We start from the raw sequence: 15,507 nt of genomic DNA on the forward strand, positions 1-15,507 counted from the left end.
GTGCCTCCTCTCCAGATTCTATCCCTGTATTCTCATATCTCCCACTTTCCTGTAAAAAAACATGTAGTTCTTTGCATGCAGCTTTATCACATTTACTTTGATCAAGCTGGGCAAGAGTTGCTTCAACAAAAGACAAGCATATGACAAATCAGTACCGTCTCCTTGGAGCGTTGGAGCCACTCAGGCCAGTGGAGACACAATTTCAGCAAAGAATAGAAGATGCACAACTATCTTGTTACTACGACTAGTACTAAATACTAGAAATGCAACAAAATAGTCGGAAAAAAATGTGGAAAAAAATGTACACTAAAATGGTTGTTGAAATATTACATACATGCATCTTTGTGATACTAGTAGTGGTTAATACTTAATACTATCTTAAAAATAACATTTTAAAATGATTTGAATATGCTGCATACTTCACGAGAAGAAACTCCTTCTCAGGAATTGCGACATCGGTTGCTCCACCAATCAGCACAGAAAAGTAAGTGATTGATTTCCTTTAGTTCTTCTACAAGATTCTTCTCCAAAACCTCACTGATCGTCTTTACAGCCATGTCTGTTGTTGTAGGCATTACCCTTATCAACTCTGTGTTTCTTTACCAAATTAACAAATGCTTTACATTTTTAAATAGCAGTTCCTCTTTTGCAAGTGTGTATGCACAATCTATCAAATTAGACACACGTTGTCGATCTGTGAGCTCTACGCAACGCCACGCATGGCCTAATGATGTGGTCTTTAAAATCTCTTCAACATACTTTGGTCTGCTTTCTAACTCATTTGCTGGAATGTGTGATTCTGATTTGGAATAATTTCAACACCATCCTTCTGTAATGTTGTTGAAGCTGACACCCTGGGATCCTTCAAGAAGCTGCTTGATGAGATTCTGGGATCAATAAGCTACTAACAACCAAATGAGCAAGATGGGCCGAATGGCCTCCTCTCATTTGTAAACTTTCTTATGTTCTTATGTAAAGCAGTACCCTGTACCCCCCCTTATGAAAGAATCATTAGCATTTCTCAAACACTGAAGCTTATCTTTCCATTTCGTGCAATGTTTGCACTTTATACCATCATCATATGTCCCATCAGTGCTGCTGTACTCTAACTATATTTTTGTGGCATCCAGTTCTGTTATCCACTTCCGTACCATACAAGGACAATTCACACCGATTTCCATCTCTTTTCAAAGGTCTTATTTGGACCCCGTCTTCAGCGTTTCTGCCTTAACCTTTTTTGTAGCGCTGAGAAAGTATTACCAGCGTATCGTGTGAGAGCTTTTGCATCCAGAGCAGAAATGCGGTGCTAGTTACTTGCAAACTATCCTGTGAAACACACGTGGACTTCCCTGTGATTGCTCCCAGGTAGCGCACACAAGAGCTGAAGCTTGCAAGAGTTACAAGAGACTGTTACTCATAGACTTACATTGGTGCGATTTTCTACGGCAAACCGGCAGCCAGCTGGACCTGCAGAAGGGGGTCCTCCAGTTCCAGGGAGTCACCCCCTCTGGGTGGTTCAGTCAGGGGTGGGAACCCATCTCTCAGCTACTTACAGAGGGGCAAACCGAGGGAACCAGCCACCCCCCTGCATCAGGGATCGGCCAGAGCGTCACCGGTAATTGCCAGCAGAAAGGCCCAGCCCCTGCGGTGGACAAACTGGGAAACTCCGCAGAGGCCGGTGAGCTCCACCATCAGCCGCCCCCAGTCCATGGTCAGCCCGACCTGGGCTAGTGACTCGCCAGCCTGCCAGCCCAGCCATACCAGAGCAGCCCGCCAGCCAAGATGACACTCCAGAACATGACCTCCAGCCTGCACCCCGCTCCAACAATTTCCAGTTGGGGGGTGCGTGGGCTTCGATTCTCTTGGGCTCCTTCCTCACTTGGACCGAGGGAACTGCTACATCCTGGTGGCCATGCATTATTTTACCAAGTGGCCAGAAGCCTACGCTATCCCTGCTCAAGAGGTGGGGACCGTGGCAGAAGCACTGCTGGAGGGGGTTGTTTGTCGGTTTGGGGTGCCGGAGGAGTTGCACTCGAACCATGGGTGCAATTCTGAGTCCAGGGTCTTTTCACACAAATGCCAATTCCCGGACTGTCCGGGTCAAACCCATACAGGTGGCAACCCTAGAGTCAAATATTATTCTGATGCTTTTTTTAAAAAGCTCTCTCCTTTGAATATTTAAGACTCTGAAGTGTTCACCTGCCCCATGCTGCTCAATATTCTCTCTGTGTCTGAACAGCAAAACAAGTCCTCTAAGTAAGGTTGCCATCCGTTCCGTATAATATTGGTAAATAAAATGTTGCGTTCCATTTCAAAACGATACGGAACGCAATTTGTTCCGTATTTTGCACTACTGAGCCAAATATATTTTTCAAGCATGAGAAGTCAGACATCTCCGTCTCTGGTGAAATACCAACTTTCTACCGGAACCGGATCCATCTCACATTCATCAGGTAATTATGGGAGGTGTAGTTCATTTGATTTACACATACTGCGCGAAAAGGATCAACTAGCGCGATGCAGTTCTAAATCCTATTGGGTGGTGAGTGCCGCTGTCAGCTATGTAGCTGTGAAACATAAACTAGCTTACCGATTTCGGACACGATGGCAAATTCGGTAACACCTCAAAAAAAAAAAAAAAAAAAAAAAAAACGGATGGAAAAATATAGAGATGAATGGGAGAAGGATTTTACATGGGTGAACAAAGTTCATGACAATATTTTCAAAGCCCGGTGCACTGTGTGTAGAAAAGAATTTTCGATCGCTCACGGCGGAGTTTGTGACCTTAGACAGCATGAAGCAGGAGAAGGCCATGCTCATAACTGTTGAACAAGCAGAACCAATCAGGCTATTCAATCGTTCTTTGTTCCACGGAAATCAACTGAAGCTGATAAGGTAGACAGGCTACTGTACTTTTCCTTGCATAATTTATTCCTCTAGCTAGAGCGATTACAATATTAGCTAACGTTAGATAGCTAATGTTACCCACTGTAATTTCTAGCCATTCACGGACCCGAGCACGAAGTTATGATTTTCTTCTGTAATGCGGTCTCCGGTCTCTTTTTTTGTTTCTTGTGGACTTAAGTGTAATTATTTTAATTAATTACGCATTGAACAGTGTTGTTCTTGTGTTGTTTTGACTTTTGAGTGTTTACGAAATACATTTTCTGGGTCGCTTTCACAACTCAATACACACCACCAATTAGTAGCTAACGTTACTCTTAACGTTTTAAATGGACTTTATACTTTACGTGCGCACACTCATAATCCGTTCATCATTCTAAGTGTATTTTCTTGATGTGTGATATGTAAATAGCGTTTTAATGTATCGATCATTTTCTGGGTTCTTATAATCTAAGATGTAGCCTATTCATATATTTGCATTTTAATAGTATGTATGAACGTGTTGCTGTTATTATTTGCATTACACAATTTGTATTTAAATATTGAAATAACTAGCTAGTATTACTTAATGTAGCTAGAGTGAAGTGTTATTCCTTATTCATTATTATTGATTATATATATATATATATATATATATATATATATATATATATATATATATATATATATATATATATATATGTGTTATTTAAAATGTATTGAAATAATATGTACAGTGTCTATAGAAAGTCTACACCCCCTTTCCAAATTTTCACCTTTTGTTGCCTTATAGCCTGGAATTAAAATGCATTAAAATAGTTTTATTTTTTCATTTATCTACACATCCTACCCCACAACTTCCAAGTGAAAAAAATATTCTAGAAATGTGCAGAAAATTAATTAAAAATAAAAACTGAAATAGCTTGGTTGGATAAGTGTCCACCCCCCTTGTAATAGCAATTCTAAATTAGCTCAGGTGTAAACAATCGCCTTCAAAAATCACACACCAAGTTAAGTGGCCTCCACCTGTGTTAAATTGTAGTGATTCACATGATTTCAGGATAAATTCAGCAGTTCCTGTAGGTTCCCTCTGTAGTGCATTTCAAAGCAAAGACTCAACCATGAGCACCAAGGCGCTTTCAAAAGAACTCCGGGACAAAGTTGTTGAAAGGCACAGATCTGGGGATGGTTATAAAAAAAATCAAAGGCCTTGAATATCCCTTGGAGCATGGTCAAGACGATTTTTAAGAAGTGGAAGGTGTATGGCACCACTAAGACCCTGCCTAGATCAGGCCGTCCCTCCAAACTGGATGACCAAGCAAGAAGGAGACTGATCAGAGAGGCTACCAAGAGGCCAATGGCAACTTTGCAAGAGCTACAGGCTTTTGTGGCCAAGACTGGTCAAGGTGTGCATGTGACAACAATATCTCAAGCACTCCACAAATATGGCCTGTATGGTAGGGTGGCAAGAAGGAAGTCATTACTCAAGAAAGCCCACCTTGAATCCTGTTTGAAGTATGCAAAAAAACACTCAGGAGATTCTGTAGCCATGTGGCAAAAAGTTTTGTGGTCTGACGAAACTAAAATGGAACTTTTTGGCCTAATATATAATTTTCTTCTCAATAACATTTTTTTCCCCTTGACAGTGTGGAGTATGGTGTGTAGATAAGTGGAAAAAAATCCTCATTTAAATGCATGAAACTGTGAGACACTGACACAACAAAATGTGAAAAAAGTTCAAGGGGGTGTAGACTTTCTATAGGCACTGTATATACTCACATATTTTAATACTTAAGATAAAATAACTGCCAGATACATATTTTAATAAAGAATCAGTTGTTTATTAGCCTATTTCATGTTATTTCTATTAAGTATTTAGTGTAAGAGGTTTTTAATAACATAGGCTACTTTATTAATAGGTCACAGCTGCTGAGTTGGCTAATGTATATCACACAGTGAAGCACAACTTGAGCTACAACAGTACAGACTGTGCTTTGAAACTGGCACAGAAAACGTTTAGTGATTCATACATCTGTAAAAGACGTGCCTGAGTGTCCCGCCCCTATTTATTATTATTTGTATTTTTGTTTGCGGCGCGGGTAAAAGCGTCGCGTCTTTTATTATTATATTTAAAAACCCCGTGAGGATGCATGGCTGATCAGCTACTGATTATTTAACTAGCTGACAGTCATGCATCCTTACCAAACGCGTGCCTCGGCCAGAGTATATCAACCTGCAGCTCTCTGCACTCGGGGTTGGGTGTACAGAGGAGAGTACGGGGAGCGGAGAGAGCGAGCAACATTTAAAAAAACAATTGCTAAAACGTGCTGGATTATCCAGCACGACACTTACTTGTTTGTTTGTTTATTCGTTTGGCCCTCGTGCCCTTTGGTTTTGTGTTTTGTTTAAATATTTTGTTTGTTAATAAATACGCTGAATGCAATTGCATTCAGCTTCACCCGCCCATCCACTGTTTTGGTTTGAGTTACTTCCTGGTCCGTCACGTCATCAACCTCACCACTGCGAGCCAGACTGCCACATATGGTGTCCTGCGTGGGACCAGGAACGGCAAAGGAAGTTTTTTTTTGTGTGTTTGTTTTTTCGAAAAGTGTTTTTTGTGGGAAAAAAATAAATAAATAAATACAAATAAAATAAAAATGGAAGGCTGGAGATACGGGTGCAGGGACCTGGAGGAGCTCCTCGGCAGGCTGGAGGACCAAGGCTGGTGGCTGTCTGCCCCTTCCAGGAAGAGGAGGAGGAACCAGCCCAAATGAGGAAGGTGAGGAGAAGGAGGCAGAGAGGGGGAAAAGTGAGGAGGAAGCAGAGGGAGCCAAGGTGGTGCACCATGTGCATTGCCTATGGGCATGAGGACGAGGACTGCCCAGAGCAGGAGCCAGGGGATGAGGAGCCTGCACGTCCTGCGCCTGAGTGGGAGGTGCCCGAACGTCCTGCGCCTGAGTGAGAGGAGCCCGAACGTCCCGCGCCTGAGTGGGAGGAGCCCGAATGTCCTACGCCTGAGTGGGAGGAGCCCGAACGTCCTAAGCCCAAGAGGGGGGAGTCGGTGCGTCCACAGCCCAAAAGGGTGGAGTCGGTGCGTCCACAGCCCAAAAGGGAGGAGTCGGTGCGTCCACGGCCCGAAGAGAGGGAAGTCGGGGCTTCCACAGCTCTAGGACCCAAGCTGCAGTCCCAAGAGCCAGAATGGGAGGAGTTACAGGCTCAACCCCCTGAATTTTTCTGGGGGGGAGAAGGGCAGGATGCTGGTGTTCCCCAGCAGCCTCTATTTATGCTGCTGAAGGGAGCACGGCACACACCAGCCCAGCCGCCACAGCAGAGGGAGCCAGCACCGCCACAGCCTCCCTCTGAGTGGCCAGCATCCGCCCCATCGCCACTGCCTCCACCGCAGTCCCCTGCAAGAGAGGCAGAGCCGCACCAGTCCCCTGCAAGAGAGGCAGAGCCACACCAGTCCCCTGCAACGTCAGGAGACTACACGCTGCTCCCATCTCCATCGCCAGGAGACTACACGCTGCTCCCACCTCCACCGCTTCCGTCACTAGGAGCAAAGCAGCAGGAGCTGCCTCTGCCTCCGCCACCTCCACCAGCAGAGGGTGAATGCCTGCTGGTTCCGCCTCCACCGCCGTGGGAGGACTGCTTGCCCCTCCCACCTCCACCAGCAGAGGGTGAATGCCTGCTGGTTCTGCCTCAGCCGCCGTGGGAGGACTGCTTGCCACTCCCAGCTCCACCAGCAGAGGGTGAATACCTGCTGGTTCCACCTCCACCGTCATGGGAAGGACTGCTCCTGCCCTGCCTCGCACCGCCCAAGGATGCCTGCCTCGCTTCGCCCAAGGATGCCTGCCTCGCTTCGCCCAAGGATGCCTGCCTCGCATCGCCTGGGGCTGCCTGTTGCTCCACATCGCCTGGGGCTGCCTGTTGCTCCGCATCACCTGGGGCTGCCTGTTGCTCCACATCGCCTGGAGAACCACCAGCTACAGGGAATAAGGGAGAAGTGGAGCTCCCGCTGCCGCCTCCATGGCCAGGGGCTCCCCTCCCAAGTTCACCTCCCGAGGGTCCGCTGCCGCTGCCGTCGCCTCCCGAGGGTCCGCTGCCGTTGCCTCCCGAGGGTCCACTGCCGTCGCCTGGGGTTGCCAGGGATCCTGCTTCGCCTGGGGTCACTACACTATGGCCGGAGCCCCACGGAGGGGAACGGATGGCCATGAAGAAAGGGGGAGAGGTCCGGAGACCAGCTCCCCCAGCCGCACTTTCGCGGCCGGAGATCATGTGGTCGGAGCCCCCACAGAGGGGAGCTGCCGGCCATGAAGAAAGGGGGGGAGGTCAGGAGACCAGCTCCCCCAGCCGCACTTTTGCGGCAGGAGATTGTGTGGTCAGAGCCCCACGGAGGGGAACTGCTGGCCGTGAAGAGGAGGGGGAAGGTCAGGAGACCAGCTCCCCCAGCCGCACTTTCGCGGCAGGATAGTGTGTGGAGGGAGCCCCGGAAGAGGGAGCTGCCGGCCACGAAGAATTGGGGGGTGCCAGAAATTCCACCATGGCCACCCCCCAGAAGCAACTTGCTTCCCCCTCTTCCAGGACATTGAGACTGAGGGGGGAGGTGGCCGAAAAGGCCATGTGTGCTGCGCACAAGGGGGGGCATGTGTGGCGGAGTGTCCCGCCCCTATTTATTATTATTTGTATTTTTGTTTGCGGCGCGGGTAAAAGCGCTGCGTCTTTTATTATTATATTTAAAAACCCCATGAGGATGCATGGCTGATCAGCTACTGATTATTTAACTAGCTGACAGTCATGCATCCTTACCAAACGCGTGCAGACTCTGGCCGAGGGATAATAAGATAATTAACAACTAGTTAATCCCTCGGCCAGAGTATATTAACCTGCAGCTCTCTGCACTCGGGGTTGGGTGTACAGAGGAGAGTACGGGGAGCGGAGAGAGCGAGCAACATTTAAAAAAACAATTGCTAAAACGTGCTGGATTATCCAGCACGACACTTACTTGTTTGTTTGTTTATTCGTTTGGCCCTCGTGCCCTTTGGTTTTGTGTTTTGTTTAAATATTTTGTTTGTTAATAAATACGCTGAATGCAATTGCATTCAGCTTCACCCGCCCATCCACTGTTTTGATTTGAGTTACTTCCTGGTCCGTGACGTCATCAACCTCACCACTGCGAGCCAGACTGCCACACTGTGGGAGAACAAAATCAGTCACTTGTGAAGGATGTGCTTGCCCCAAAAGCAGTAGCTGACGTCATCCAGACCTTATCATCCACCAATGGGAATGAGAAGCCACTTTCCTTTTCCATACAAACGGATGCCTCAAACCAAGGGAACAGGAAAATGTTTTCTATTGCAGTCCAGTTCTTCACTCCTCAGGATGGTCTAGCAAATAACATGATTGATTTTGTGGAAAATCCAGATGAATCTGCAGATGGCATTGTGAAATGCATCACCAGCTCACTGGAGAGGTTTGGATTATCTCTGAACTCAGTTTCAGCTTTTAGTGGCGACAACACACATGTCAACTATGGTGTCCATCGCAAAACGAATAGAGCGACAGCCGAAACAGGTGTTCAGTGGAGCTTATCAAAAGTGAGCTCCTTGTGAGCCTCAGTTTTGATTTGGGGTGTGCAGACTTCCACACCTTGATCATGGAGGACAAACCTCTCCTTGCTGCTGCATGAAGCAACCAAAAATATGCATGGAAAAGGAAATAAAGAACTTAATGGCTGCCAATAAAGATTCAATATATGTTGGTACCATCCATGTTTGGACACACAGCGTTGTTATCAGCTCATCATAAGCAATTTGTAAATCAGTAATAATGTCTACTTTACTAACAATTTCTAAATTCACATATCTTAATCATTTTGACAACCAATTCTGATTCTGTAAAGACTTACAAACTCAGGCTGAGAATTGATCAGAATTTGTATGTGCAGAGAGTTTACGAAGATCAATAGATCTTTTTTATTTATCTTTAGCTTTATGCAGCAAATTCATTCTGGCATGTGACTTCCTGTCAGCAAAAATTACATTGGGAACGACGGCAGGTATCATGTCCACTGCTTAATTTGAAATGTGCAATAGCTTTGTGGTATTTATTTTAAAGAGGAAATTTATTTTAAAGGGAACTTGTAATTCCACATAGTTCTAGATTTTTCATTGATATTTGTTTGTATTGAATGTGTGTCAAATCCTGACATTTGTTTAAATTGCCAAGAATCTACAAAAGTGCCCTGGAACTAACGTTATATATAATAAATGTTTTTGGCCAATAGAAAACGTAAAAAGCCTATGATGCTTTCATTTGTCAAAATATCTTAAAATACATTAATAAGTATGTTTAAGAGGTCTACTGTATCTGTGAGAGTAAAAAAATAAAAATGTGGGGGGGGGGGGGGGGTGAGGGCAGGGGGGTGAGGGCGGGGCGGGGCCACGGGTGTTGTGTGGCGTTGCGTTAGGGTCTGTTCCTTATTTTTGAGGTCATGAGGTGGCAACCCTAAATACCACATTACCCCCAACTCTGAAGAGGGCAATCAAGGAGACTGAATAGAAATTCTAGAAGTAAGCATACAATGGTTTAACATTGCCCAATACGTATAGTAACACAGACGAAAAACAAACGGAAACCTCCCACCCGTGTTTCACTGTTGATTAGTCATTTACAAGCTGTTGCCTCTAGGTCATGTTTTTTTTAAAGGTACTGTACCGTATTTTTAGGATCCAATGTTGCTTCTATGATTAGTACTAATAATACTAAAAATACAACAGAAATAATGAATAATAAAACCAAGACTTTTGATGCAACACTAGAGTTGTGTAAAATAAATCGGATTGTCTATTTACTAAACAACGTCCTTTATGACACTGTAGCAGTGTTGCCACTGGTGTGTATGATTATTTTGCAGCAAATGTGTTGTATCAACCTACAACAAGAAAAATAAATCTGCTGTATTGCAGCCTTAATGTTACAGTTCACTTGGTGTTACAGCAAGCTTTACACATACAGTACAACCCTTGTTTGCAATGGTGTTAAAAGTAATTTTGTGAAACATAAATAAGTCATTACACAGGCTTAAAAAAGAAAACATATTCTCATTTGGCGTTTTTCAAATGATCTGATTTGGATAAGGATTTTAATAAATGTGCTTTCTACTGATTTTCAGGAAATACATGTTTGCCATCTTTTGCAAGGCACAGCACAGATGTACAGGATTCTAGTTTGGAGCTAGTGCTGTAAATTAACAGCTGTTTTTCTCATATAAAAAGTACAAACTACCGACAGATAACCTTTTAAGCTTCCAATTGCAAAAACTCTTAAGAACGTCTTCATGAAGGTGCTTGTGAGTGTCTCGTGCTTGTGAGCATCACAGCTCTGTGTTACATTAAAGGGTTACCTGCAGATGTGTCACTTACTTAGTGGTTTCTCCTTTCCCTCATCTTTGGGTGGATTTGCTGTTGCGTAGATGTTCTCGGGTGGTTTTTGTAGACTGCTGTATCCGGTGTCCATCTCCGTAGACGGTGCTTCTTGAGAAGACAGAGAACATTTTCTGATGATCCTTCAACATTGATGTGTAATTTTTGTTCACCTGTTACCATGGTTTCCTTGAATACTATTTAAAAGTTCTCCTGTTATTCACACACTATCACCAGTAAAAGAAAAACAATGTGCTTTTTAAATGATTTTTATTTTCCTCAACTTTAAATACTTTTTTTTAGTACTTCTAACATATCATTTGAAGTGGATTTATTTAATATACTAAGAGGACTTCATATGTTCAGGCATGTCATTCGAGTCACAAGGTGCCATATACTGTATAGGCAAATTCCTGTGCACTCTTTTTTGTTTAATATTATAGCACACAACAGTAGATCTGAGGTTCCCTTTCAATTCAAAGACGACCAACAACCATACTTCTGGGATATGCCTGACACAGGTATTTACTGAGCATTTTGTATCAAAGCTGCCGATAGGCCCCTCCGGGGAGTGACATCCTCGGTCCCGCCCACCGAGGGAATAAGTAGTCACTCCGCTGAGATCACGTTCTCTTTTGCTTATCACAATCAGGTAGGTAAGGTGGGTATAACTAACCTCTCCAGGTCTGTGATTGAGTCTTAAAAGAGCCCACTCAAGTTTTCTGGAGTTCCCCCTGCAATTTATTGCCACTTCCATGGAATCAGAAACTCAGCTTCTGAAGACTGAGCTAAACGCTTTCATTTACAAATATTTTTTTCAACAGCCTACATCGCCTGGCGATTGTAGTCTGCTTTCACTAACCTTGCAGCTTTGCTGTCTGTGTTCTGTCTTTTTTTCCTCTGCTATTTGCAGCTAAAAAACCCATCTCAGCTACGCCCCTGTGTTGAGTTGACTCTGCCGGTTTGTCTCAGCCCGCCTACTCAGCGTGTGTATTAAAAATAAATAAATAAATAAATAAAATACGTTTTTAAAAAAAGTAAAACATATAAAGGATTTTTACAGCTCACCCGCCTGGCGTGGTGAGTGCTTTCCCCCATAGCTTGAACTGCTGTGTGTGTGGGCCTGTATTTTTTCCTTTTACTGCTTTTGCAGTTCAGAAAAAAACAAAACAAAACAAAAAAGAGCAGTACATTTTTCTTCCTGTCTGACACCCTAGTGCAGGTACTGCAGCAATTGAGAAGGGCACTCATGGCAACTGCCACATAGTGACTGTTAATTTAGAGTCCTGCAAGTCTCATGATCCTTTGCTGCAAACATTAGAAATAATTCTGGGTTTAAAAATAAGGAAGCCGACTTGTCTATTTTAAGCAGTGTTGCTGACATTGGTTAAAGACATTGGCTCAAAATACTGATCTCAAAATGCATTCCTGAGTCAGTTTTGCTTTCAGCTGAGTAGAGGAAATAAGATGACAAGCAAAGCGTGGATGCTGATGAACTATTTTGCAGTCCTAAGTGCACCCCAGCAACCCTAGTTCCCACACCCCTGCTGGTGTGTACAGCTAAACCCCTAAAGACCGTCATACAAGCAAGTTTTACACATGCAGTACCGCCCTTGTTTCTAATGATCTTTAAAATAATTTTGGTAAACAAAAATAAGCATGACAGACTTCAAAAATAAACCCATACTCTCATTTTGCCTTTTTCAAATGATCTGACTTGGATAACGATTTTAACAAATACACAGTTAGGTAAAAACTTGCCTTCTACTGATTTTCAAGGAAATACATGTCTGCCATCTTTTGCAAGGCCCAGCACAGATGTACAGGATTCTAGTTTGGAGCTAGTGTTGTAAATTAACAGCTGTTTTTCTCCTATCAAAAAGTATGAATAAATTACCCACTAATACTATATAATAATATTGCCGCTTAGGGTTCCCAATCAGCTAGCAGCACCACTGAGTGCCTCGGGATTGTTCTTGTTACAGCTCTGTGTTGCATTAAAGGGTTACCTGCAGATGTGTCACTTGGTGGCTCCTCCTTTCCCTCATCTTTGGGTGGATTTGCTGTTGCGTAGATGTTCTCGGGTGGTTTCTGTAGACTGCTGTATCCGGTGTCCATCTCCGTAGACGGTGCTTCTTGAGAAGACAGAGAACATTTTCTGATGATTTTATAATGGTATTATCCTTCAACATTTACATATATCGTGTTAATTTGTTACCATGGTTTCCTTGATTATGATTTAAAGGTTAATAGGCCACTTCTCAAGTTTTCTACTCTCACCAAAAAACACAATAATGCCAAATACCATAAGAACAAAATAAGTATTTTGTAGCACAGCAACAAAATACCAACTATAAGGAAAACCATCAGTCAGCGTGAAATTTTATGAAATCTGATGTTAGCCAAAAGAAAAAAAAAAGTAGATTGTGATTCTTAGTAAAGAAAAGATTTGCTTAATGTTATCTGTGTGTTCTTTTTTTCTTTTTGTGCTGGTATTATACAAAATAAAGTATTATGGTTATAGTGTTGGTATTTTTGCTGCTGTGCTACAAAGTTCTGCCTTTCAGCCTCTGACACAACGAAAAAATCGAGATTTTTTTTTTAACAAATAAGCTTTCTATTTGGAAATTGTCTGCTTGAACTTTGAAAGCACTTTGAAAATGTCGGATATTTTTTTTTTTAAATGTTCATTCCATTTATGTCAGATTGCGCCTATAATCAGAAATATCAGCGCAATCTGTCGTCATATTAGGGATTATAGTATAGTACTGTTGTCAGTAGTAGTCTGTAATAATAGAATTAAGAATAGGGTTTTATAGGGAAAATATATTATCTGATTATGTACAGTAGATTGTACTTTATTCTCTATATTATCCACACACTATCACCAGTGAAAAAAAATAAATATATATATATATATATAATATTTTTTTTCTATGACTTTGAATACAATTTTTATTACTTCTAACATATTATTTGACATGGATTTAACATACTAATTGAAGAGGATTTCATATACTCAGGCATGCCATTCGAGTCATAAGGTGCCATATACTGTATAGGCAAATTCCTGTGTACTCTTTTTGTTTTATATTTTAGCAAGTATCAGTAGATCTGAGGTTATGTAGACGCCTGTGGTGTATACAACTGACAAAAACAATTTTCTGTGGTGGTGACTACAGACAGCTACCAAATGTGTTTCTAGAATGTGACAAGAAAATGGGGAAAAGAGAAGTACACTTCTCTTTTGCTTGTCTATATTAATCACTGTCAAAGATAAACTTCCACATTCCTTCCTGTGGCAGAGCAAGAGCCCTGTCTGTAAATAGTGTTGGTGTTTTCATGCGTTTTGGTGGTGGTTGGCAGGGATGGGGTTAATTCCTGTCCCTGCCAAAAACATGTGAGAATGTGGCTGCTCCCAAATGGAATAATTGGTGTTAATTGGGAACAGCCACATCCTATAAGAAGAGACCCCAAAGCTCCATTAGAGAGAGACTGGAACAACGAGCAGTGTTTTGAGCCACTTGTAAAAGTATGTGGGTTTCTGTGACCAGTAAACAGCTCTGCTGTCATGTATAGTTTAGAACTGAAGCGTTTAGTTAGCACTCCTGGAAGGAGGTTTTGGTTTGGCAGGCGGGGGGTAGCCGTGCACCAAGAGGCGGTGAGATCCCTGACCGGGAAGTTAAACCTCCCCACCGGCAACCAGCAGCCTAGATTCGGTTCCAGCCTGTGAGGATGAAGCTGCCTTCGCTGAAGGCATTGGCTTTACCGCTATGCCAAGAGACCATTTTGTTCAATTTTAATAGCACTTAATTCCCATGTGTAACATACAAAATACAGAGACACTGGCATTGATGGATGAACTGAAAACACATTAACTTATTTGTATCATAAGATGGACAAATAATGCTAATACACTGTAATACAATGTAGTAAAGTATTTCCTACCATCTATTATTTGGTTATTTTAGCAGGCGCCTTTATCCAAGGCGACTTACAGAGACTAGGGTGTGTGAACTATGCATCAGCTGCAGAGTCACTTACAACTACGTCCCACCCGAAAGACGGAGCACAAGGAGGTTAAGTGACTTGCTCAGGGTCACACAATGAGTCAGTGGCTGCGGTGGGACCATCTAGGTTTCGCTGTGGTAAAAAAAAAGGATAACTTCAATGAAACCATATTCATTTACAGTAAATCATTTTTTTAACCTGAAAGAAACTTACTTACACATGGTTAACTTAAACGTTTCTTCTGAGATGGCATTATTACACGCAGTAGAAATCCGTGTGCTGAATTTTTTTTAATTTTCCAAATTTGAATTATACAATAAAAACATACTAACAAACTGGGTCAACATTGCTCATGCATTGAGAGGAACGGTAGTTCCTTGTACAAGTTAGAAAAACTACAGAGACTCTCTATACAGCTCCAAGAGTTTTGATGTTTTCACCATGTTGCAGTGGCAAAACTAAATCAATTAGAATTACCATCTGTAACAGTACTAAAAGTTTGAAACTTTCTTACATCAAATGTGAATAAAAACCTAAATACCTCTTATACACAATGAGATATAAGTCGTCAAACTAAGGTAAAATTGTTATTCTCTTCTTCTTCCTCTTCTGTTTCTTACTTTTTATTAGTTTGTAGCAACTTTTCAAACAGAAAAGCTAAATAACTGGACATCTACCAATCATGTGATTCCACATGTTGGTCCATGTCAAAATAAACCAGGGAACGCACGCAGTTTGATATCCACACCATCTATATTAAACAATTTATTTATGTATTAAAACAGCACATATGGCACAAAAAAATACCGTTGTTTGAATTTGTGTATTTATTTAAGAGAATGGTGCTTTATTGTTGTAGTATTATTCTTTATTATTTATTGGCAGAGGTGATGTTAGCAGCTCATCTTTGGTGGACATGAGAATGCGTGGTCGGCAGCTAATGATTATTAACAAATTGGCTGTTGGCCACGCAAATGAAAAACTCTTGGGCAGAATATTCCAGAGCCTGATTGAATAATTAACTAGCAATCGAGCTCAGGCACAGCTGTCTAAAAGAGCAGATCAGCCGCTCATCAAAGTGGGTGTTCAGAGAGTGGAGAACGAGAGAGTGGAGAGCAGTAAAACGAAAGTCAACAGAAAGTAAACAATTGCTACATGTGCTGAAAACACCAGCACGGTGCTTGTTTGGTGG

At 42.6% G+C, this 15,507-nt stretch overlaps 1 protein-coding gene across 6 annotated transcripts in view; it reads right to left on the reverse strand.

Annotated features, from left to right (window-relative positions):
• Positions 1-15,507, reverse strand: part of LOC117432348 (C-type lectin domain family 7 member A-like) — a 79,043-nt gene that overhangs the window by 38,812 nt on the left and 24,724 nt on the right. For 4 of the 6 annotated variants that reach the window (XM_034905044.2, XM_034054128.3, XM_034054125.3 and 1 more), the window contains exons 4-5: positions 12,314-12,439; positions 10,305-10,415 (exon numbers count right to left, since the gene is read on the reverse strand). In XM_034905044.2, the coding sequence (XP_034760935.1) occupies positions 10,305-10,415; positions 12,314-12,439 (237 nt within the window). The remainder of the gene's footprint in view (positions 1-10,304; positions 10,416-12,313; positions 12,440-15,507) is intronic. The other 2 variants (XM_034054130.3, XM_034054129.3) reach the window with 2 other exon arrangements.

Source organism: Acipenser ruthenus, chromosome 27, assembly GCF_902713425.1.
Source record: "Acipenser ruthenus chromosome 27, fAciRut3.2 maternal haplotype, whole genome shotgun sequence".
Classification (NCBI taxonomy): domain Eukaryota; kingdom Metazoa; phylum Chordata; class Actinopteri; order Acipenseriformes; family Acipenseridae; genus Acipenser; species Acipenser ruthenus.